At 45.0% G+C, this 23,889-nt stretch overlaps 1 protein-coding gene across 1 annotated transcript; it reads right to left on the reverse strand.

The window, feature by feature from the left end:
* Positions 1 to 20,426: 20,426 nt before the first annotated feature.
* LOC114873289 (potassium/sodium hyperpolarization-activated cyclic nucleotide-gated channel 2-like) lies at positions 20,427 to 21,809 on the reverse strand. The gene is made up of 2 exons (XM_029181471.2): positions 21,676 to 21,809; positions 20,427 to 21,618 (listed from the first exon to the last, which is right to left on the reverse strand). The coding sequence occupies exons 1-2, from the start codon at positions 21,807 to 21,809 to the stop codon at positions 20,427 to 20,429; spliced, it is 1,326 nt and encodes a 441-aa protein (XP_029037304.2).
* Between the last annotated feature and the right edge of the window lie 2,080 nt (positions 21,810 to 23,889).

The raw sequence follows: 23,889 nt of genomic DNA on the forward strand, positions 1-23,889 counted from the left end.
ACCGCTCGCGCCTGAGTATCCACGCTTGAACGAGCATCCAATGACGCAGGATTGACGGCGATTGACGGTAGACCCTGTACATACACGTACGTCGGTCGCGATTAAATAAGAAGGAATCGAAACGCGGCATCGCGACGCTGATAAGGAGCTTCGAGTAGAACAGCTTCGCGATGGAACCAGAAGGGAGCGTGTCCTAGCCGTAGACCCCGAGATCGATGAATGAAGCCCGCTCGACGGCAGCTGCTTGTCCGGTAGCACGGAATGCTGCGCGAGATCTCGAATTATCGTTATTACTATCGTACGTTAATTATTGTACGTAAGCCGAGCCGCGGGGAACCGGTATTTCATGATCATCAAGGATAAATAACGCAACGTATAATGGCCTGACCGTCGGAAATGTATTTGTTTTTCTGCGCTCTGTATAAATTATGCGCCGTTGATGTTATCTCGCGTTGAAATTCAGCGACGACCGATACCGCGCTGCTTAAGAAAATTACTTTTAATTACGCCCGGCAAGATTCATCGCGGTAAGTATCTTCTTGTCCTCGCGTCCGTTAAACCGTGGGGAGGATCATTCTTCTCTTCTGCGGCTGTTAAACGATCATAGATCATCAAAAAACAATTTTCTGAAGTCTCTTAATCCCTTTATGGACAGAAAAAGTCTCGTGAATTAATTTTCATTAAGTGTCGTTTCGCGTTGAAGTACAAGTCGCGTTAGAATATTCAAGGGGCAGCGAAGGATTTTCGATAAGCAATAAATCACCGGAGTGATTTACATTCCTGCGACCTAAATTATGATCAAATACCATAGGAGCGTTGAGAAACACCGCATAGAAAAGCTTCACGAATCAGTCTTAATTTGTTTACCGATCTCCGATCTGGCGATTAGCTTGAGATCTCGTTAGAGTATCGCCGTCTCCCTTCGATCAACGACATTCTTTCCAGCACGAATTCCGACGGCTGAGGGAACAGATAGGTAAAACCAGTCGGACAATTGAACCTTTCTTTTTTCCACGACTTTCTCTGTGCTGCATTTCGGTCGCCGTGTTTGGAAGCGTGACGAACGCGCATGGAACGTGAGCTCGCGTTACCAGCGACCGCTAACTCTCCATAGAAATTTATTTAAACGCGTCGGGACACTGACAAAACGATCCAATTATAAAAACAAGCCACGGCGTTTTCTTGAGAAACCTCGAAAAAATTCTCGCCCATGGAGAACCATACGATCAATCACGAATAGCGTTACACGGACCAAGAAGAAACTCTAGGATTAAGTTGATCCTCGCTATCAAACTAAGCAAGATTATCATTATTTTCTATGTCATAATTTGCATCTGTAAAAGCCATAAATAATACTAGAAAACACCATAGCCTCTTGAGGTTAGGGTTAAGGTCCGAGCGGCGAAGAAGGAACGGGAAGTGGAGGGTCTAAGGGGGCGGCAGGTGACAAAGTCGGGTGTTTAGGCGTCTTTCCAGACTAAAATTGGGACCTAAGCGAGCGAACGACAGGGTGGGGTTTGGGGTGGCGACGAAGGAGCAGCGTTCGAGTACAAAAGGGGAGGAATAAGGAGAGAGCGATAAGAAGAATGAAGAGGCGACTCAGTCGGTGGAAGGAATGCCGTCGGACGAGCGCCGGAGGGCAGCCGCGCGCGGTTTCTCTCTCGCTTCCAGAACGCTTCGTCCCTCCACCCTTTGCCCTCGCGGTAACAGAGAATACTCGATCCCTCTATCTCGTTTCCTTCTTTCGTTAACCAACACCTCTTCGTCTGTTCTCCAACTGATTCCTCTTCAGTCCCTATCCCACACCCTCCGTCCCTCGAACACGTACCAGCTATTCTACGTCAAAATAAAAATGTCATCTTTTATTAGCGGAAAGCTTTTAGGAAAATTTTAGTTCTCTATCTTTAGTGGTTTTCCAGATGTTCAACGTTAAATTAAAAAAAAAAAAAATGATCGCAAAGAACCAATACGTCATCATTTGAATGTGTGAAAAACCATTCATGATAGATAGCTAAAATTTTACACACTTGTGATCATGATTGTAAACAAACACCGAGTTTAAGAAACGAATAAAAATCGATTACTACGACCGCAACGCTGGTGCGTTTTGACGTGGAATGGCTGGTACGCGTCCACGCGATTGTGGTGGTTGCTGATACCTCCCGGGGCCTCACTTGTCACACACGCAGGGCCCTCCCCTCTTTTCTCTGGCCGGCTGACAGGGCCTAAGACCCCGTGCTCCCTCCTCGCTCATGTCCTCTCCCCCTTCTTCCTCTTGTTGCACCCCTGGTTCGGGCCGCCAGGTTGCATCGGCACGCCAGCGGCAATAGCCGTGGGCCGTGGGCCGACACAGGTGATGCACGGGCCTCCTTACATCTTCGATCCACTCTTAGGCCTCTTCTTTCCCACCGGCTCCAGTGTATCGCGCTCCTCGTTCTTCTCCCTTTCTCTCCCTTGTCCTGGCGAACTTGCTCTCTGCTCGGCGTGTCGCGCGATCTCCTCGTCGCTCTCTTTCCCCTCGTGTACGCGTTCGACGTCCAACATCGTCGACCTGCACCGCGCTCTAACGCCTGTTATTGTCTGTCTTGTTACAGGTATGCGAGCGACACGCAGCGACTGTACGGCCGCGTGACGGCTGCCCGTTGCGAGCTGCACGTGTTTCCTGGACCGTTCCGTGACCCCGGGTCGCATCAGAAGTCCTCGCGAGCCGATACCGCCGCTTCGATTCCAGCTGGCGTTCGGAGCTAACTTCTTTCACTTTTACAGATCGCCGCGAAAGGAACATCCTTTACGGTGCTGGTACTACACGATGTTGTTGCCGACCCACGGCGGTGCCCGCGAACCGTCCGCAGCCGATGAAACACGCCGCGGTTGTCCGTTACGGATCTTCCGACGATCAAATTCGTTGCGATCTATTTGTTGGAGCACGTTGATGTGGGAAGACGAGTGAACTGGGGAACGCAGTAGATAATGGACGAAGGAATTTTAAACCACCGTAGGCAATTGATAATTTGCGTAATTATCAATCATCACGATATAGGTACCATGTCCTCGTATACAAACGAGCATCTATAATTTCGAAAAGCATCCTTTGCGTCAGCTGTAATCTTGGTAATAAGCGTACAACGCGTATTCGCGTCACATTTAATTAACATTTCCAATATTAATTCTAATATTATTCTTATTTATTTCAATCACTCGGCGAATACCCACGTCTCACATACAGCAACGGACGTGTTAACGCTTTAATTTCTTAAAATAAAATTTTACCACTTTTTAACGAGACTAATCGTTCTCTTGCAATCTCTTCGTCAATTATATGTACGGTGTATCTTCAATCTTCATTGCCAGTAGAAGTGTTTCGGTTCCCAGCAAATAACAAAGATCGTTCAGACGGATCTGGCATTTCTTGACGATAATCGTAATCCACTTTTCGCTGAATGGGTAATTCGTGTATCGAACGTAATACCCGTGAGCGGGCAGATACTTCAGAAACATTTTAATACTGAAACCAGTTTCCTGCATTGCGCCGTTTCGAAGGTAACGACGACGAGACAACGTCGACCGCTTAATGCACCGTTTAACCAGTAAATTTTCCATCCTTTCTTCGCCAAATCGTCGTAGCGCCGATTGTCGTTCCGTTGCGTCGCAGTTGCCGCGTAAAAACGACCGATGTCCGTAATTCAGGAAATCAGGACTTCCTAATTGCCCGCAACGGTGGATCACGTAGGAGAAAAAGGTAGCCAGCTCTCGAAAGAAGCATCATCGGGACCATGGGTTCCCGCAAAAAGACTTGTTGCATCGGTCGAGGGTCTGAGCGCCGCTCCGACGACCACGACGATTGTGTAAATCTCCTCATTTGGAATGCAGTACATTATTCTCGAGGGGGCCCTAAATAAGTAGCTGCATCAACGGGGACCTCGTAGCTGGACGAAATTTAATTGGTCTTCTTGCTGGCTGCGCCTACGGTATCGGATCAAGACGAAACGCTCATAATTTCGCGGTCGCGGCGGTCCAGCTTCGAAAACAACAGCTGATGAGCAAAAGAGCAGGTGAACGTTGCTTTCGCTCATTTCTTATTCTATCGCTTTCTTGTGTCGCAATTTTTTCTCCTATCCGTATAGTTTCTAATTCTGTATTTTGGTAATATTGTATACCATCAGGCTTGCATTAATTAATTTTTCTAACGTCGATCATCAGCTGCTAATTTCACGTACTTTCTATTCACACGTCGTAAGCAGGAACAAGTTCAAGTAAACGGTGACTAAAATGGAATCTTCAATAACGATAACCTCCTGCTGAGACAGCATCGTAGAGCACAGATGTAATTGATATAAATTAACATTTACGATGCCTCATAGGAGAAAGAAGAGGCCATTTCGATCTGAATGAAGATCATTTCCGTTGAGGAACAGCCGTCTCGATTAACGTTGCATTTGGCGATCTTGGTTAACAATAATTGGCAGCTACGGTAGCGAATCAACTGTGTATAAAATCGTCGATCCGCTCGTTTCGACGTCGCGAGGTGAACAGTATACATGCTCGTCCAACAATGTCGGCGTTTTAGCGCAAATCGCGGGACCGGTTCGCCTCGGTATAGCCTCTCCTCTTCTCCTCTGGTCGTGTGGCTTTTATAAAGCTGAACGAATCGGCCGATTCCAAAGCGGACAAACGTACTTACGCTCCGCCGAAGGGAATAACGAACGTATGTAACGCATGCGGCGAACCGTCCGGTATAGCAGCCAAGTCTACGGCCTGTATACGATGCAGCAATCTAGCCGCGTTGATTAGAGTCGTATGTAGAATCGAGAACCGGATTCCAAGAACCTGTTTCCATGTTCACGTAAGATCCCCGGAGTAATCGACTGACGGATCGGCGACCGTTCGAGTCACCGACCCCGACCGACCGACGCGAGACGCCGCGCCGCGCCGTTCGCTAGTTCGCTCGCTCGATTCCTCTCGATGCCAACCTCTTCGCGACTGCGTCGTCCCGACGATGCTACGCCAACTCTTCTTCCCTTTGTCCCCTGCATTCCTGCGGGACACCGTTTCTTCCTACCCTTCCACGCTTCCTCCTTACTGGACAACAGAGAAGATACGCCCGACTTACAGGTTTTACTCTCATAAACGTGTTGTATAGTATCATTCGAAATGATAAGATCAAATTAATAAGAATGGAAAAGAGAATCTATCTATATCTTAATGGTATTCTTCAGGGCGTTTAATATAGATGCTTCTGCTTAAAACAAATCTAATTACCATTCAAAGTGTACATAAAGCAATCGTGACCCAGAACAGAAAGGTTCCAGTTCACTAGGTCGACCGTGTTCCGACCTTCTCCAATCCAGGACCACGTTCCACGCAGCTTCGCGAGTGGACCTACTTCTGCTTCCCTCCCGTCTCGTGACGTCGCCCTGTAATTCTCGTTGCCACTTTTATCGAGTTAACCACGATAACGGGTGAACGTAGATACGGGAAAATCACGTCTACGATTAGCCCCGATTGTAGTCGGTTCCCGTGCGAAAAGATCGCCAGGTCAGGCTGGTTGCACGCGTTGGTCTCGGTCGTTGACTAGCTCCCGGCGCGTTTCAACCGTCTCACTCGACGCGACGGGACGATCTAGCGGCGATTATCTCGCGCAAAGATCGGCTCCTGAATCGACGCGGCTTTGGAGGCGCGCGATACCGTGTCGTGCTCCTGAAAAAAAATTTAAAGAATAATAAAAAAAAGCGTTCCAGCTTGTAAGCTCGGAATCCTATTAATAGAGCCACTCCAGAGAGAGAGAGAGGCGTTCATTTACACGCGGGTAGCAGCGTGTACGAGCTCGGCTGCAGCAGCGACGACTGCATCTATTAACGCGTCCGAGTGGCCACACTGGCTATAATATTATCTCTACTAAGCGGCTTATCGAGCCGAGGGTGTTAATTAATTTTTTACCCGGCCAACGAGCGACCCCGTAAACACGTCGAATCGATCTGCCGGTTTTCTGGCCTAGGAAGACAGGTTGGCGTGCTAACACGACAGACTGGTAGCGCAGATAACGCTGGCAAATCGAATCGAGTTTTATCGCGACGGGGAAAGAACGGAATTCCAACTGATTTGTCTGCTCGAGCGTTGATAACGCGATCTCCGTTATGTCGCCCGTCGTTTCGCGGCTCCTTTTCGTTCCCGGGATACTTCAGGTTTTGGGAACGACGTATAAGTAGCGGTAAATCGACGGAAATGGAACCGCGAGGAACAAAACAAGAAGTTGAGGATTTTTCATTTGGAAATCTTGAACACCGTGTCGGCTTCCGTTAATGGTGCTGGGTCAAGAAAGTTGCTTCGTTATCGTAAACTCTTTGAAAGTTTTACGATCATCAAAATTGTAAAAGTTTTAGTACAGAAATATCTTATTTATAACTTTAAGTTTGAATAAGCGAGAAGGCGTTTCTGTACCGTACACTTGTTATTCTGGTTACAAATTTCTTTCAAGACAAGGGGATAAACATTTACAGAATCTTTCAAAAGGCTTGAAGAAAAATCGAATGAACCACGAATACAGAAACCGAGAGAAAGAATCCTTTCCAAGCAGAAGGCACACGTTAATAACGCATTTACGAGCGAAAGTATTTATCGGCCATAATGCATCGTTCACGTTCAATTGACGATCCCGCGAGGCGTCGCGTCGCGAGCAGAACGCCGCGAAATTTCACAGCAACCGTCGCGATAATCAGCTTTTATCGCGTGTTGCGGGTTACTGAACAGCCGCCATCCACTGTAAGATCGCATTATGACGTCCCATCGTTTCATCAACCGATGAATAACGGGGACCATTCTCGTTGGCCGCGCGAGGAGTCGAGCGTTAAACTTACCTTTTCTACTCGAGCAACGAAGAAAGAGGCGAATAAAAAAAGAAACCTTCGCTCGACCCGTCGTCGTCGTCGTCGTCGTCGTCGTCGTCGTCGTCGCCGGCGTCGTCGTTGTTGTCGTCGTTGGAAGCTAAGAGTGCCTCCGATGGACCTCAGTCTCAGAGGTACTTATCTTCCCCTCGCAATCGGTGCAATATATTCAGGGTGCAAAGCGTCGTTGTCGTTAGTTGAATGGACGTTTTCACTTAAAGTTGCGTTCACTTGCCGGACAAAGGGATCATTACCCGGGGGTAAAGAAAGGATGCTCGCCGTGGCGGACACTTAAATACGCAGAATTCACGCCCCGATCACGTGAATACGGAAGCGTCCTGGTGACAAAGCGGCTACGAGTTGGATACCCTGTCTTCCTCCCCAATTAAGGTAGCCCAATTTCGAAATTCTTGTACGAACACCGCTCGCCTCGTCTTTTAGCCTCTTCTTCCTCGTTAATGTAGATACAAGGTGGAGTGAAATTAATGGCACTGGGGGAGGGGAGAAAGGAAATGGTAAAAGTTAGTCGAGGTAATTAATTATTCGTGCAGTAAATAAAACACGTATTAAGTTGGCTACGTTTAAAAGAGACATCCTGTAAATGAAAATCTTTCGTACGATCGATTCACTCTGTAATAATGGTTATAAATCGTTTCGCGTTCAACTATAAGCTTGCCAGAAAATATAACGGTACATCCGACGACCACGTCGAAGAATGCAAATGCAATTAAACGAACCGCGGGATGGCAACCGATCGTCTCCGAGCGGCGAGCAGGAAAATCAGCCGCGAGTCGAATTAATCAGTCGAACGCTGTAATTAACATTATAGGTACGAGGCTGCGCGTCACGAGCGTACCAAGCTATTATTAGCTTTTAGACGGTAATCGCGTGACCGGTTGCTATAACTCATCGACCTCTAAGACGGTTGTCAATTAACACGACGCACACCGAATATGCATTTCCAATTGCCCACCCGCCGCTACACTCTCCAATCGAATCCTGCCAACATCCTCCTCCTGTCTCGCGATTACAGCGTTATGCAGAACACTTGATGGACAGTGATGGGCATTCACTACCATTTCATGCAGATTTTCCATGCAATTTAATGCTTATTCGATAGTTGTTAAAAGTTTCAGATTCTTGAAAAGGCCTTTGACCAAATTTTAACACGTCTACTACCTTGGAGGTCACCAGCAGCTGCCACATCGAAGCTAATTCAACTGAACGTACACCCTTATTATTATATTAATATGAAACTTCAAAGTGTTAAACTTTCATAATGTTCAAGACACGAGAACATTTTCAAGAATTTCCAATTTTGGAATAAATGCAAATGAACGCTGTTCCCATAATTGATAGGCGAACGATTGATGAAGTAGCGCGTCGCGGCGGACACGCACGATATCGCCTTCGAATCGATGCATGCATTCAATTTACTGTCGGTGGCCATCCATTAACATTTAGCCGCGCGCTGTCTGATAGCCAGAGACGTGGAAATAAATAGTAATTTCTACGGTGTATTAATTTTACCGAGGATGCCGATTTCGTGGTTGGGATGTACATACGTATACAAGCGCGTAAGCGACGGTAAATTTCCTGAATTACAGAACCCGCAAGCTGATCTATGAACCCTCCGACACGGTCCGTATTCTATTCCTTCCGATATTAAAATCGACGATACAGGATGTTGATTCCAATCGATATTTCGAAACGCTGAACTTATTCGAACATCAAGTTTGAAGAGGTTGAATAAATTTTATTCAAATTCTTCACCTGCGCGCTATATATTTTTCACCACCTTAAATAAATTTAAAAAAAAATGGAAGTACACGGTCGTATCAACTTTCTCTTAAAACTTATAACGCAGATATTCCCTAACAGTTATCGCTCGCGACATCATGATTCCAAGGTTCAGCCGACCTTACACGTTTTAAATAAAATACACGAAAATTACAAGCATTATACGAAAGAAGCGTGTATTACAAGTATTATGCTAAACATTGGTTCGTACGAGGAATAGATGAAGCTCGAGTACGGCTAAGTGGAAAAGAAAATCCCTAATGGTTTTTAGAGAGATACCCCTGACGCGGAAGCGTCGAACAATCCAAGCTGAACGCGTGTTACACAGGACGAACGAAAGAAACGCATCACGGTACCGACAAGAGGATTGCATGCGAGAGGTTCATGCATCTCTCCTCGAGAGATTCGTTCGTGGTTTATCGGGATTCCACGTAGAGCATTGTGGTCGCTGCATAATATTAACATTAGCGGTGATTAGTGGGCTGCCGACCAATAGCTCTAAATGCTACTCTCCTCTACACGCGACCTTCCCTCCATTAACGAGCTTCCCAGGCCGAGGTCGACTCGGATTTTAGGCCCTCCCCTTTTCTACATAGGTTACACGGGAACGCTGTGAAACCGCTTCATCGTTTCTTCTTCATTTTCTCATCTGTCCATTCTCCGTGATTAGCCGAGGCTAGAAGCCATTAACCTTTTCACTGCTTCATACATTTTACGAATATTATCGATCGAACATGTGTAACGTTATCCTGCATACGGTACATTTTTGCAGCAGACTTTTGATCATAATCGGAATTTCAATTATTTTCAAACTTTCAATACACAATCGTGTTTAAATGATCCATACATGACTCGTTTAACCGAACTAAGTGTTGATCGAGTAATTACTACGGAAGGAAGTCGTTAAAGTTTTCATTCTTGTAATCGATAAAGCGACAATTTTCGATAATTTTCAATCGATTAATTAATTGACGTTGACACACCGACGATCAAGCGTACTTCACCGACACCAACTAGTCGAGACCATTAAACACGTTTATACAGAAAGGGTATAAATTCAGTCCAATCGGACGATCAACGTTGAAATCGAGCATAAATAAGCGGCAAGCTGCTTCGTCGGTTGTCGCGTAAAAAGGCGACCGTAAATCTCTCCTCGTATCTGTCAATAATGTAATTAGCATAAGAAGCGTGGAGTTTTATCCGCGAACGAGACACCGACTAATGTCTACTGTCGTTTCTATATTAATGAATATTAATCGTTTATCGACTGGTGGTGTTCGTCTGAAGACGATCAATTTCGTCAATTAATACGTCTCGTAACACGATGTTCGTTGGTATTCATTAAAAGTACAAATTTAATTTAATAACATAACACATTCGTCCATATTAATTCAACGTCAGTTCGATTAACATCGAAATAAAAAATACGTTAATTAAATATCAGGTTCCATTGTCACGTGTGTACTCAATAAAACACATTCTACGAAACCTTCCTCTTTAATTTACATACATTACATTCACTGGACGACAAGTTTTTTCACCCTGACCACTTTCAAATCGATCATAAAGATTCAAGAAGCGGATGCTGACTTGTTTATGCCCTTGGCCCGACTACTTGGCCTCGTGGCGGCCAACTAAATCACACCCCGCGGATTTTATATTAAAACAAATAATTAATTCACATGCCTGGCTCATCGGGAGGTCCTGCGGTCTCGCGGTTGTGCCGCGGTCGTTACAGAACCCGAGCGAACCGCAAGACGCTTTTGTTTGTTCGCGAAACCAGTCGACGAAGAAACGAAACGAAGGGATAGCGGATAGAGTCACGCTACCGCTTTAACACTATGACCCTCAGCAGGGGTTGACACGAGTCCTCGAATGAATCCTCGTCACACCCTAACACGATGCATTTAATACGTTAACCCTTCTGTTAATAATCGAATACCTATTCCAATATGAACGTGAACAAATTTATTATACTTCTACCGAATATTTCTTAAACACTGCAGACTGGTTTTTTAATTAAGATACTTTACACTGTAATAATTTGCTATTGTACGAAGCATGTGAACTAAAATTAGTCAACGATTAGCTGGATTTATCGCTCGATTAGGTGGTATTTCAGGTGGTAAATTCACAGGTAGACGACGCGAGGAAACGAAGGGACTTCCGTGTGAGATCTAACCAGGGTCACCGGGTGCATTGTAAAAAGCCGAATTTGTTGGCGAGGCTGTGACTACGTCAACCCTGTCTCGTGTGTTTCCACGTGAAAGTCGATACTCGGACAAGTTATCCGCTAGAAGTGTTCAGTGAACATTACTCGATAGAAGAAGTTTTTCTATTAACCGAATGTGCTTCGCCTTTGCTATTCGTACCGTAGAACATTGAACTTTGTCTAATTTTTATCTAGAGGGTAGGTTCTACATTGAATTCATTGACAAATTAAATTGCAATCATTCCAAGTTCAAATTCTATCCGAGATGAGTCCATAAATATGGGGAAAAAATGAATACTCAATTTCTTTGAAAATTGTTACTTGTTGAATTCTAATAAATACTTCTGCAGATGGTGAATTTGATCGAAGCTAATCCTTTATCTTTGACGCAACGATTTCAGTCTCGATCTCGTGCGTTCGAGCAATGAAGGGTCACGAGACCACTCGGTTTTGACTCTTCTTTTCACCTCGGGCATCGTTATCGACGCAAGCGACGCTATGTCGTATCGAATTCATGCAAGATGATAAATCGTGCCGCTGCATGCTCGCAGAATAAAGTTACATGATATAAGAGGGCAACCGTCGAAAGAAATTATGAGAAGCCGTTGGACGTCGTGCACAAGCGCCGAAAGAAAGCACGCACACGTGACGAGGTACAAGCCAAAAGCAATTAAAGTATGAAATTTGTCCTTCTTGTTCTGTACGTTCCCATGAAATATGTACGACGTGTTTCGCCGTATGAAGCTCCTTTTCACCTGTCGCGCGGGGAGAAATAAACATCGATGTGTCGCAAAGGCAGTGGCAGAAGTGGAGCATATAATTATAATAATTAAGTTTTCTTCTAAGATCCTGTCTTCAAGGTGAACGATATTAGAATTTATTCAATATAATAAAGGACTACCTCAACGGAATACATCAATTTTTAAGAAATACAGGAAAACAAATAACGCGAACTCTGTCTGTGCAATATTTCATTAGGATGTCCATTTGTCAAGAAACAAGCACAGTACCGACTTCTGAAAGCTTGTTACCCCAGACCGGAAATAGACACGCTTGTTTGCCCAAGTAATTCCCCCGAGTCCCAACAAATCAGCTATCCTCCAACCCTCGTCGTCGGCGAAGTCCTTTCGAAGAAGTCGATAATGAACTAAATGAGAGGAAAGTCCAATGGAACTTTGTTCATTTGTAACAGCGAATTATGCGTTCGAGGGTGTTACAGTACTGCAAGTCATAGTTTCTAAAGAGCGCCAGGATACGTCCGTTTTCATTATCCATGGCTAAACCTGCGACTACTCTCGCGATCTCGAAGAAAAGGGCGAAAGGGTGAGGGGTATGGCGGAGAAGTTTATGAATTTCGCGAACCCTCGCCCCCATTCTCTGCGTTCCCTCTTTTATGACATTCACGATCGTGTAGCTCGCATTGAGAGTGCGAAGAGCGGCGAAAATCTAGCGGCTCACGAGTAATTTCCGTCGCGTTCGCAATGAAACGATCTCTACGTGAGATGAAAGTAATCAGGATCGAGGATAGTTGCCCCGTGGCCGTACGGTTTTTCTCCGCTTCTCACGGACGACGATTAAATGACTTCATTTATGATTCTTTCCCGACTGGATTCGCGATCGATGGATATCTATGTCTTAATCGTTCGTACTCGCAAGAATTCCGTATATTTTCGGGGCTTAGTGATTGCTAGATCACTTGGAACTGTTTAAGCAAAATGGTATCTGTTTGTAGATATAACGGTGGCTCATTAATAATAAAAATGAATACCAAATTTTTCAGTTAACGATTGTAATTAATATATAACAAATTTCGGTTGAAGTGACGAAAAATTCAAGAAATATCGACACCTTGAATCTACCTTTCCTGCAAGTCTAAGTTTATCCATATCGGCAATGCATAAAAGTAGAATCCCGAGACACTATTCTATAATTTATGCAGTATCAAAAATCAATCTCTTAATTTAGAAATTTCAGGTTGAGCTTGCGGCTGTACATAAGTTTGAATAATAATGTATTATACCTAGTCTGTAGGCAAAAGATCCTCGCAAATGTATACAATATAGCGTCAGTGCAATTATCTCATGAGTGTTCGCGTTTTCTCGCGTGACTGAATTAACACGCTTCTCGAACGTTGCCTCGAAGCGCAAACACGATATCTTCGCAAACGGCGTGCCGTGTTGGCGAGGCGGACGCTTTGCATCGCTTAATATAAATATAAAAAATCCGCTCGTCGAGCAAGTAGGAAGAGTGTGTACGTTGAAAAAAAAAGAGAAAAAAGGAGAAAGGAAAAAAAAAGAATTCATAATATCAAATAAATGCAAACTGCCTCGTTATCGCGCGCAGTTGGTACACAATTTTAATTAGATGATTTTCCCGGACTCGAGGGAAAAACTGCTCGCGATAACGTTCCTTCAACCGCTCGATTATGACGTTTCCGGCAGCGAACACTTCATTAACGGGCGTAGCTTTCCGCGTGGCGACCAGCGGATCCCTACTCGGTCCATTATAACCGTTTTTCAACGTGTGGACGAGCAGAAAAGCGGCATCGAATGTCGTCGAAGCGATGATGGTACCATGCAACTTTGACATAGATTAATAACCGACCACCCTCTTTGTTCGTGCCTGTTTCTTTTCGCGGATCAGCGAGGCTCGCGTTTAAAGCCTGTCCCTCTTTGCAAATCATGCCTCGGCCGTATCTTCCGTTTTACCCACCGGTTGCAGTGAATGCCTTAACAGTGCAAAGATAATCGAGTGTTGGCTGCGGAACGCAGGATGACGGTGAATTGCAGAAACATCCCTCTTTGGCTCGGGTAGTCTCGTTAGCGCGAAGGGTGACTGTAAAGACGAAACCAGCCACGAGTTATGCAGATCGGTTGGTACGCCTGGGGTGGCTTCCAGTTAGTCGTGTCGTTTCGATACAAACGACATTTGTTTTCCCTTAGCCACGTTATGCTAACGTCGAAATTAAAAAATACGACTACTCGAAGAATACCTGTAGATAGTAGCAGTAGAGTTTATTTTTTCTAACCGTACCTCAATCATCCCAACGCGTACTCTGTCGACAGAGAAATTATGATAATGATTGAAAAGCTATGTAGTAACAGCGAAAGAACCAAAGTGATTTTCAAACCTCTCACGAATATGACTAAAATTACTTGCACGCTCGTGTAATATAATAGACCCCTTTGACGAGCTAAGGGAACTCTTTCCATTATCCACGAAGAAGGCCGGAAATTACTATAACCGGGGGGCGTGCTCGGCGTTGACCGATTACACAATTAATTTCTATCACTCACAGGTGTTCAACGTTTACGCGGCCCAGTAATTACCTGCTCGTTTCTCTGACATTCACGGAAACTTCCATTAATTTAGCTCGCTGCTCGGAGCCACCGAAATCGCGTGAAACGGTCAGAGTTTCCCAGCTTTCTTTCCTCTCTGACCGTACGGATGATTTTTTGCATCGTCGGCGATTGAGAGAATGCTGGGAGCTCGTGTTCGGTTTCTACGTCCGCATGCCGTCACCCGTTGAGCGATAAACGGCGACTTTAGTTCGGACAATGACGTTCAATGTAGCGTGACGGGATGATACGTTGCGGGTGCCCGACCACCCGCTGGCAAGCTCCTATGGTCGCCGACTATGGGGGCCGCACATCATTACCCACCGTTGTTGACACTACCTTATAAACGTCGTCATTCGGGCTCGGGGATGTGTGACGGACAGTCAACACCGTAATGCCGTGTCACGGTTGGGAGCCAGCATTCGATAGGGGTAGCACGATTCCTTTCCATTGGCTGGTGCGTCCAGTAGCCTCCTTCTTCCTCACCACCTCGATAATCATCCGTTCGCGAGCTTTCGTAATTGGACCAGTCATCTAGACGATCGTAATTGTTAATAATTTGCCTTATGTTGTGTTGCAAATACTTAACTCTCTGACTGCTTTGAGTACTCTAGGCTTAAACGTTCTGTGTGTACGAAATAAGAATTAAATTAATAACACTTATTACTTTTTTTTATTTCCCTTCATTTCTCAATTCTTTTTCCATTTTTTTATCACATTCGTCTGACGCCTATGTACGTTCATAGCAGTCAAAGGGTTAATAAAATAATTAGATAAAAATAACATATAATCAAAATATCAGTAAAATTTTAAGTCAACAATTACCAATTCTCAATAACGTTTAAATCGAACTTATTTATCCATGTTATCGTTAAGTCATTGTTAAACACAGTGAATCCCTGATGCGTAGTCACCGCATCGCTTTCAATCCAATTTCGTCCGATCGTTCGAGGAATTATCGGTGGGTCGTTGGATGCGTGCTCGACGTGTTCTCTCGTCAGAGAAAAAGAAAAAACAAGGAATTACAGAGGGGGAGATCAGGGGTGAAACATCCCCGATCCAATAGGCAGCGCGGGGCCGTCCGCACAGCAAACGGAATATAAGCCTCGATAAATCCGGCGCGCAGTTAAAAATTGATACAGTAGTTTCGGAAGTGCACGGGGCCGCCGTGGTTTAACTTACGTATGTAGTGAACGGTAAACGGAAGCCCATATCAATAAGTATCGTTGGTACAAGAGAGGAGATCCGGATTCGTGTGTGGTGGAGAGAAAGTAACGGCCGCGCGAAGATAGTGACAGAGCAACGGACCGAAACGTGAGAGAAAGAGAAAGGGGGTGGTGAAGCGGGACACAGACGAAAAGAGAGACGAAGGGTGGGAGGTAGAGAGAGAGAGAGAGAGAGAGAGAGAGTGCGATCGACGAGGTCGCGGGGAGGTTTTGCACGAGTCCGTAGTCGGGGTGGTAGTGGTGGTTCCGCGGCCAGGGGGTGAAATAATGGGGGCGGACGAGCCCGAGTCGAAACATTGATGTTGCCCGGCGCGCTTACAAACACACCGACACCAATCGAGCATGGCTTTTCCTATAGAAAACCAATCCAGGGGGCTCCGTTAGCTAGGCGGCCGGTCGGTTTCAAAGGGTGGAAAAGGGAAGGAAGACGGGACGGGAGGATAGAGTGGCGGTGGGTTGGTAGGGGGGAGGTACACCGGGAGAGGGCCAGAGTACTACGCGGGGATGAAGAGGGAAAACGAGGATACATACAGGGTGTCCCAAAATAGGCGAAGAACTAGTAGTGCCAATGACTCTTTTGTATCGACAATGATTTTGGTGTACGCGATTTCGTTTCTTTGTTTTAATACCGACTCAATTCACCTTTTAATTTAACTTACAATCTAATCTTCTCATATGACACATGAAATTTTATTTGTGAAATTGTTTCCAAACTCATTGTAAGAGATTTAAAAACTGAGATATAACAGATAATTCTTCTGATAGCTATGAAAACCAAAAACTAATATTAGAAATATTTTACAAGTTATGACAGTATAGAAATCTCTATTGGCCGTATGAAACTCAGATCGGAGGAATTAATTTTATTTTATATTCTTCTTTTTCACATCAAACCGTTTCAAAGCTACAGCTTGTCCCAATTACATGGGCCACCCTATATACATGTCGTACAGCACTCTATACCGTCGATGTGGCTCGTGTTTAACGCCCTTATAAATGTGTAATGCGTATGCTTGGTAGGTAGGGGTAGAACATACCCGCAACTCGCCAGCCTGGTCTCTCTCCGCGTATCGATAAACGATCAATCAACCGGTACACCTATGGAAGAGGCCAGCGAGAAGGGTAAAAGAGGCGGTTGGGTGGCGACCGGGAGAAGGTGGATGATTAGACGAAGAGGTGGAAGAAGAGGAGGAATTCGGAGAAGGGGATTGCAAGCGAAAGGGATGAGAGAACGGTAGGATGGTTGGCGAAGATGGGTATGTGAGAGGAAGGGTGGAAGGGGTGGAACGAACAGAGATCGCGTTCTCGTCACAAGGGGGGTGAGAGAGAAAGGGAGAAAGAGAAAGAGAGGTTGCATGGCAAGAGAGCGCGGAGTAGGTTGGGAGAGGGTGGTGGCCCGCAGAGTATCGACCCACCGTGGAGGAGAAGGTAGCTAGGGTCGCCGTCGCCGGGTTTTGTTGCTATAGGTGTGCCGCGTTTCCGTCTATGAGGAACCTGCATGAAGACGTTCGGGAGTTCCAAAAGCGATATTAAGGAACGCGAGCTTCGATGCCCTTCGTCGACCATTAGTTAAACAGCTAATGTATCGAATGCAATCTCCTTGATGGGTGACGTTACTTTCTTCGATTATACAATCTTCTTGCAATCTTGTAACAGAAAGACACAGACACGAGACGCGATCAGAAGTCTTTTCAATCCGTCTGATCTTAAAACACTACTGTGTAGTCAACTAGTCAAGATAGAAACTTCATCCCCTATTATAGTCCATAGTCGTTTTGCTACGGAAAGATGTCTTACCTCGCCACCTCTTTTTACCACTCCTCTTGTCAAAGTTTAAATTTTCCCCGGGCCTAGCTGGACGGCGTACCTCTTCATCCCTACTCTCCAACATAAGTCACCCCACCAGAGTGATAGCGGCGTCATCTTCCGCGTGTTTTCCCTTCTTCGCGTCGGAGACGTCTCGTGGACAGAGGTGGTTAGAGGGACAGGTTATCAAGACGAAAAGAGAAAAGAAGATTCGAAAAGCACGGATGAGAGATAAAGATGGAGAGACGTGTAACCGATTCGAATTACCAGCTCGACACGCTCGCCCTGGCATTCTGGAGGACGTATCGCGATCCGCATCACTCACGCTCCGTTAAACGCGTTAACGACCCGGGCCCGGCCACGTAGAATGCGCGAGCTCGGAATACATCCTCCGATTCTTCGTGGTCGTTGTCGCGGCACGGTCGTTTGTCCTGGTCGCTCGTCGGGCACGAGAGAGCGTGTACGTCGTGTTTCGCTTGGCCCACCCTCGCGTTCCTCTCTCTTTTAATACACCCTCGGTTACCTCGTCTCTTCCAGCTCGTGTACATCCATCCAACCATCCATTTCATCCCCTTGTAGTCCGCGCGCGCGCCACTCAAGTGGCCAAGGAGGGAACAATGCATCCAGCTAGCTATGTGCAATGTGCCAGCGGATCAGGCCATTGTGGGGTCAGGTGGGTCGTCAGTCGGCAGAGAGCCCGTTGGCTGGCTTCGCGGGGTGTGGCCATATAACCATAGCCGCAACGATTTCTCCTCTCTTGCTCCTTCTTCCTCTTGTTCGCTCTCTTTCCGACCTTTGCCGCGTTGTCTCGTTTGGTAGCGCACGTTTCATCGCTCGATCTCCTTCCGCCCACCGATACCCCTATCTATCCGTCTCTTGCTCGCGAATTCAACCAGCTCCGCGCTCTGATAACAATAGGTGTTGCCCTCTCCGTCGCTCCGTCACGCGCTGTCGCGCTCCTCCTCGCGTTCGCCGGTTCGGTCTCCTTCGTCCCTCTTTCCGCTCGCGGATTTCGCCGTAGCCTCGAGGTAGGGATACGCGGCGCGCGTACGGCACCGAGCTACCAAGCAGGCGCATCGTCGACCTATTACAATGGCCAGCCCTCCTAAGCGTTTCATTGTCATCGGTCGCGCGCGCCTTCTCTCTGCCCATGCGTCGATGCGCACAAACCATTGTTTTGCACGAATGGGCGGCCCTCCGCATCGCGACGCCATCAGCATCGTCGCGCCTCGCTGCTTTCCGTCCTTTTCCTTCGCTACTGTTTTCGCATTTTCATTTGAAAAGTTGAAAATAAAAAGAAAATAAATCAGCCGAAATCTGGAAACTGAAAGTTAGCAAAAGAAAAATTGAAGCTGGCCGAATTGTAAAACAGAAACGTAGGTTTCGATGAAAAAGCGGAGCTCCGTAAGAGAGGATTCGCCATTTGACCACGGCATTTTCATTCGCGTGCAACATTTATAATTCAAAGAAATAAAAGTGGCGGAAAACGACGCGAGTCTTCGATGTTTCCTCGCGTTTAACGCTCGAGACGAAGCACGGTCAGGGATAAATATATCGTGTGTTCGATGAGCAAGATATACCGTGTTCGCGCGGCCTCGATAATGAATTCCCAATTAAAGATTCCATCGAGCCTCGGTGCGCGTCGATGATTTACGTCGTCTTCGAGAACGAACGGAGGTCCTCTTTTCTGGCCGCGTGATTCCCAGCGACAGGCCTTTGCGCGAAACGCGCACGAAATCTCGTTACAACGAAGGGAACAAAACAAAATGGACGTGTTCCCAGTGAAAACCGTATTCATTAATAACGGGCTACGAGTATCATTCGATCGCGCCACGTAGATATCCGACGTAGAACCGGTCGAGGATAACTCGACATGCGAATCTCTCAGATAAGCGGGCATCGTGAAGTAAATCAGATCTGTTCCCTCGCGCGGCCGTGCATTCTAAATGTAATATACGCGGACAGCGGGGACAATCAACCGCGAGCCTTATATCCAGCACGCTCGAGATAACGATGACCGGATCTAGCCGGCATTAACGAGCTCCATCAGAATACCTTCCTTTCGAACTAAATAAAACTTTCCTGTTCATAGCTGGAATCTCTTCGCCTTGTTTCCTTCCTTTTTTACACGTAATCGTTAGAAATCAGAAGCTTCTGATGCGTGTTTCCCACAGTTAACAGGTTGATTTTCAACAAGGGCGGGGGGGGGGGGGGGATCATCGATGATTGGGGTTTAAAATTTCACAGATTGACGTAAAGTTTCATAAGGGATTGTCATTTATGTCAGATCATTTTATAAATTTTTACTCATCATTTGTGAGAGAAATGGAGGTTCAAATTGAACCTTCTTGCCACTAAGGGTGGTTATAATCATTAGGTATTTGACAAGCAATATATGATTATTTGTTTGGTGGTTATTCTAACCTTTGTTACAATATAATCTCGCTGAAAATTCGACGTGTTCAAAGTGTTCAGTACTAAACGATCGAATAAATGCTTTTTCTTCCCACGTTCATTCCACGATTGGCGTAACGGGTCGTACTCACGCTGAAAATTGCAGTCCTGTCGGCTCGAACATTGCGATACCCCTAGTCTACTGTTACAGCACGCAAAAATTATTGCAATTGCGCCAATAAATCTTGCGCTCTAATGCCAGCCCCGGAGAAACAGTTATCAGATCTTCGAGATGCGATGGAGCTTTAACAATTTCCCGGCTATTATTTTCTACGTTCATTAACGATTCGTTGAACTTGATGATCTAACGGAGGATCCACCGTGCTCTGGTATTATAGTAACAATATATCGAGTTCCAATGTATCGTACGTTTGTATGTACCAGAGGATAGGTAGTATTTATCTACCGTATCTGTACATCTGATGGAAAACGAGTCTTCAAGAAAAATTACCGTAGCTCTAGTCGTAATATCGTAGCATACCACTGGTCTTACGATACGCAAAAACATTATAAAGATGGTTGACACTCTTGATTTTGATCTTAAATAAGAAAATTTAATCAACGTGTTATCTTGCTATCATAATGAATTAACATTTACATTTATATTAACAGTTACATTTTATAATGGCATTGCATTTAATAAGGCGAAAATGAAACTTATAGGTAAAATTGGCAATAACTTCTAAACGGGTTAATTAAATAGATAATATTACTGTGCATTAAGAATAATCGTTTTCTCGTGCCTCTCGATGGCGATCTTCTTGATCCTCTCCCACAGCATCGGATACGGATGTATCGTTCTAGCAAAGTCGGCTCGATTCAAACGATACAATTCGCATACTTCAACAGCGATAACACTGGCCACCCTCATCTCGTTTGGCATGACCAACGCGACCTCACCGAAGTGAGCACCGTCCTCCAGGTGACACACTTCTTTACCAGAGTTCGTGTAGATAGCCACAGTGCCCGTGCCGATGAAGTACATGCAGTCTCCTGGTTGATTTGCCCGTACGATCACGTCGTTTGTAAGAAAAATCTCAGACCTGAGCAACGACACTATTCGGCTCAACAATGAAAGTGGTAGATTGTTGAAGAATGTGACATTCTCGACCAGCTTGCGGCAAGAGTGCATGCTAATTTCATTGCGCATATGGGAGGACAACGTGTGAATGATTTCAGTCTCCCGAAAGAAACGATGTTGAAAACGAAACTCGTAATACTCTATGATTCGTCTCTGGGTTGGGTATGGTAGTTGTCTGTGTCTCATGTACTGTTTCAATTGAGCCACGGTACCCTGGTACCTCAGACGAGAACTGTTGGCACCCTTAAAGAACTGCATCACTCGTGTTATCAGGAACCAGGGAGAGACAATGCCGATCAACTGCAACGTGATGATCAGATATATATCACCTACGTGTCGAGGATTCGTGTGCAGCATACCACCCCTGAGGAACGTAGTAACGGCCCTCATCAGGCTGTTCAAGTATTGCTGATTCCTTGGAGCCTCCCAGAGGTTGTCAGCGTGCAACCAGGAGTCATTTTTAGGACGTTGCGGCAGGTACATCGAGGTTGCAGCGATGGGAATCAGCCAGTGGAGACAGGACTGCCAATGCAACGCCATCATCAACCAAAATATAATTTTGCAAAATTCATAGAGAGCTAGGGGGATGTCATAGGCGAACGCTATGCGATCAATGTACAAGCCCAGGGAGAAGACGCGAAAAATGCATATCAGAGATAACGTCTTTCGGATCACTGTGTACTGATGCCATGAGGTTACGAAAAATAAATCGGTTGGAAAGGAACCCAGGAAATCGAAAACGAACGTGCTGGATTTTATATAGTGATGGGCTACTTTCTTCTGTTCCAATATCACTCCGTGCTCTTCTTTGTCAAAGTACCTATAATTGAAGTTAAAAATATAGATTTAATAACATTACTAATCCAACTATACTTGCCCTGTCATGAAATTGATCGCTATGTCCGCGCAACAAAACACCAGCAGGAAATTTTTACTGGCGATCCAAGCTTTGGACTTCCTGATCATCTCGAAGGTAGCTTGATAGGGCACCAGTATCAGTACGCTTGTCATCATGAAAATCATCAGGAAGTCCCAGAAATGCCTGCAACAATCTGGGACATAATACGCCGGCAAAGTGGGCCGGATGCACAAACGGGTATTGGAAACTTTCACGAGCCGATTTATCATTACGTTAACTGTAACTCCATTTTACGCTGTCTCCTTTCGATGAAAGTTTAACATTTTAAGCTTAATCCGTGACACCGGCCGTCAAGGTGTTAAGAAGTAAGGTCGTACCTGAACATGCTGAACGGATGAATGATGTAGAAAAACATTCGCAAATGACGTCGTTTTTCGTGGACAATGGAAGCGCTGCTTCGTAGATACTTATGAGCTGCCGGATTGTTGCGAGAGGCTATCATCGATAGACGAATAAAATCGTACATTTTCCGGAGCGGTCCTCTGCCAGGTACGAACAGTATGTCCGCTTCTTTGGCAATGATTTCGCATTGGTGTTCAACATGCAGCATGATTCAACGTTCTGATAACGTAGAAAATATAGGTACTAGGGTCCTTTGAGAGAAGGTTATAGCAACCACAGCCGAGTAAAGATAGGCATTATGTAACAGTATTATTTATGCGCTACAGCTTCAGCCGGTTCAGTCGGGTTATGGGATAATAAGAACGTATCGATTTTCATGGAGTGTTCCATACCTGTGTTATAGGTAAAGATATCATTGATGTAATTTAATATGAATTTGGTGTGAGTTTAAGTAAGGAGACAGTTAGTTGTATTTAAAATATGATAAACAGATTTAATGATCTGTAAAGCGTACACATTACTTTAAAGAAAATACGCGTGTACAGGAATAATTTTAAACTAGAACAGTTTAGATACAGCTATTTAAATAAAGCTAAACATCTATGCATTTATAATTCCTCAAATAAGCAACGTAAGTACGTTGTATTTTAATTTTGAAATGTCATGGTAATTAAAGCCTTTTCAAAAGGTAACATCCACCGACGAAGGACAGAAAAACTATCCTCTTGGTTCCATCTTACGGGGAGCTAAGAGAACCACGGTAGTAGTAATGGTATTTCAGGAATTAGTATTCAGCCTCTGAAACTCGACGATAGGTGGCGCTATGTGTTGTTTCCGGAATGATTTAGGGAAGGAAACCTGCAGTTTCACCTGCCTCAACTCTATGATGCGCAACCCACAAGGGAATTGGAATTCTATATTACTTTTTTATCCCAGGGGGGGTTTGAGAGTCTAACCCCTTTTTCTCATAATATGGAAGAAGTAGAGCCCTTCGCAAAAGGGGAAGAAAGTTTCTCTTTCCTTCGATATTTCTCATCTAAATAATACTCTACAAGACTTTTTTTTATTCGAAGATTGTATATATAGGAATGAAAGTTTGAGCGAGCACTAGCGAGAAAGATGACATAACAGCCATCTGGTGGCATGTTAGAGCTGAAGAGGGTTACATTGTTACTATTCAAGAATCTAGAGAACGACACAGGCGCATGCCAAAGTCGGTAACATCTTCCCCTTTTCGTCTGTATAACTTTCAATTCAGTAAGAGTGTTTTAATGTATTTTATCTGAACGCTATCATGACAATAGCAGATTTTACGAGCTTTAGGTAATTGAATAAGTTAGTTGTTACTGAAAAAATAAGCAAAATTTAGTTCTAATAATCTCTCTAGATGGCTATAGTATTCCATGGTTGTGGCAGCACTTTTCAAGAACCGTTTCAAGTTCTGAAATACCGACGTAGTATAAAACCTCTTTTGCGCCACCGACGAGGGACTATAACACTTTATAACAGTCGCGAATAGTCTTGTGCTGCTTTTGACTGATTTCTAAAAAAAAGAAAAATAGAATCAAAGGGGATAAAAATTGGGTCTTTCTGAAAAGAAAGTCTGTCAATCTGAGATGCGATAAAAGAAGGACTGGTAAAACAGACACGATTATCATATCGGCTGTGCTCTCTGCATGCTGACCTAATCTCATCTGACTGAATTATTTATTTAAAAATGACCTATTATTTATAACACTTTTTATTCAAAATGACCTATCAAATACAGTGGAAAATGCTTATTGGTTTCATCATAGAACACCCTGTATGAATGGAATGATCTATCGCCAC

The sequence above is a fragment of the Osmia bicornis genome, chromosome 4, assembly GCF_907164935.1.
Source record: "Osmia bicornis bicornis chromosome 4, iOsmBic2.1, whole genome shotgun sequence".
NCBI classification, from domain to species: Eukaryota; Metazoa; Arthropoda; class Insecta; order Hymenoptera; family Megachilidae; genus Osmia; species Osmia bicornis.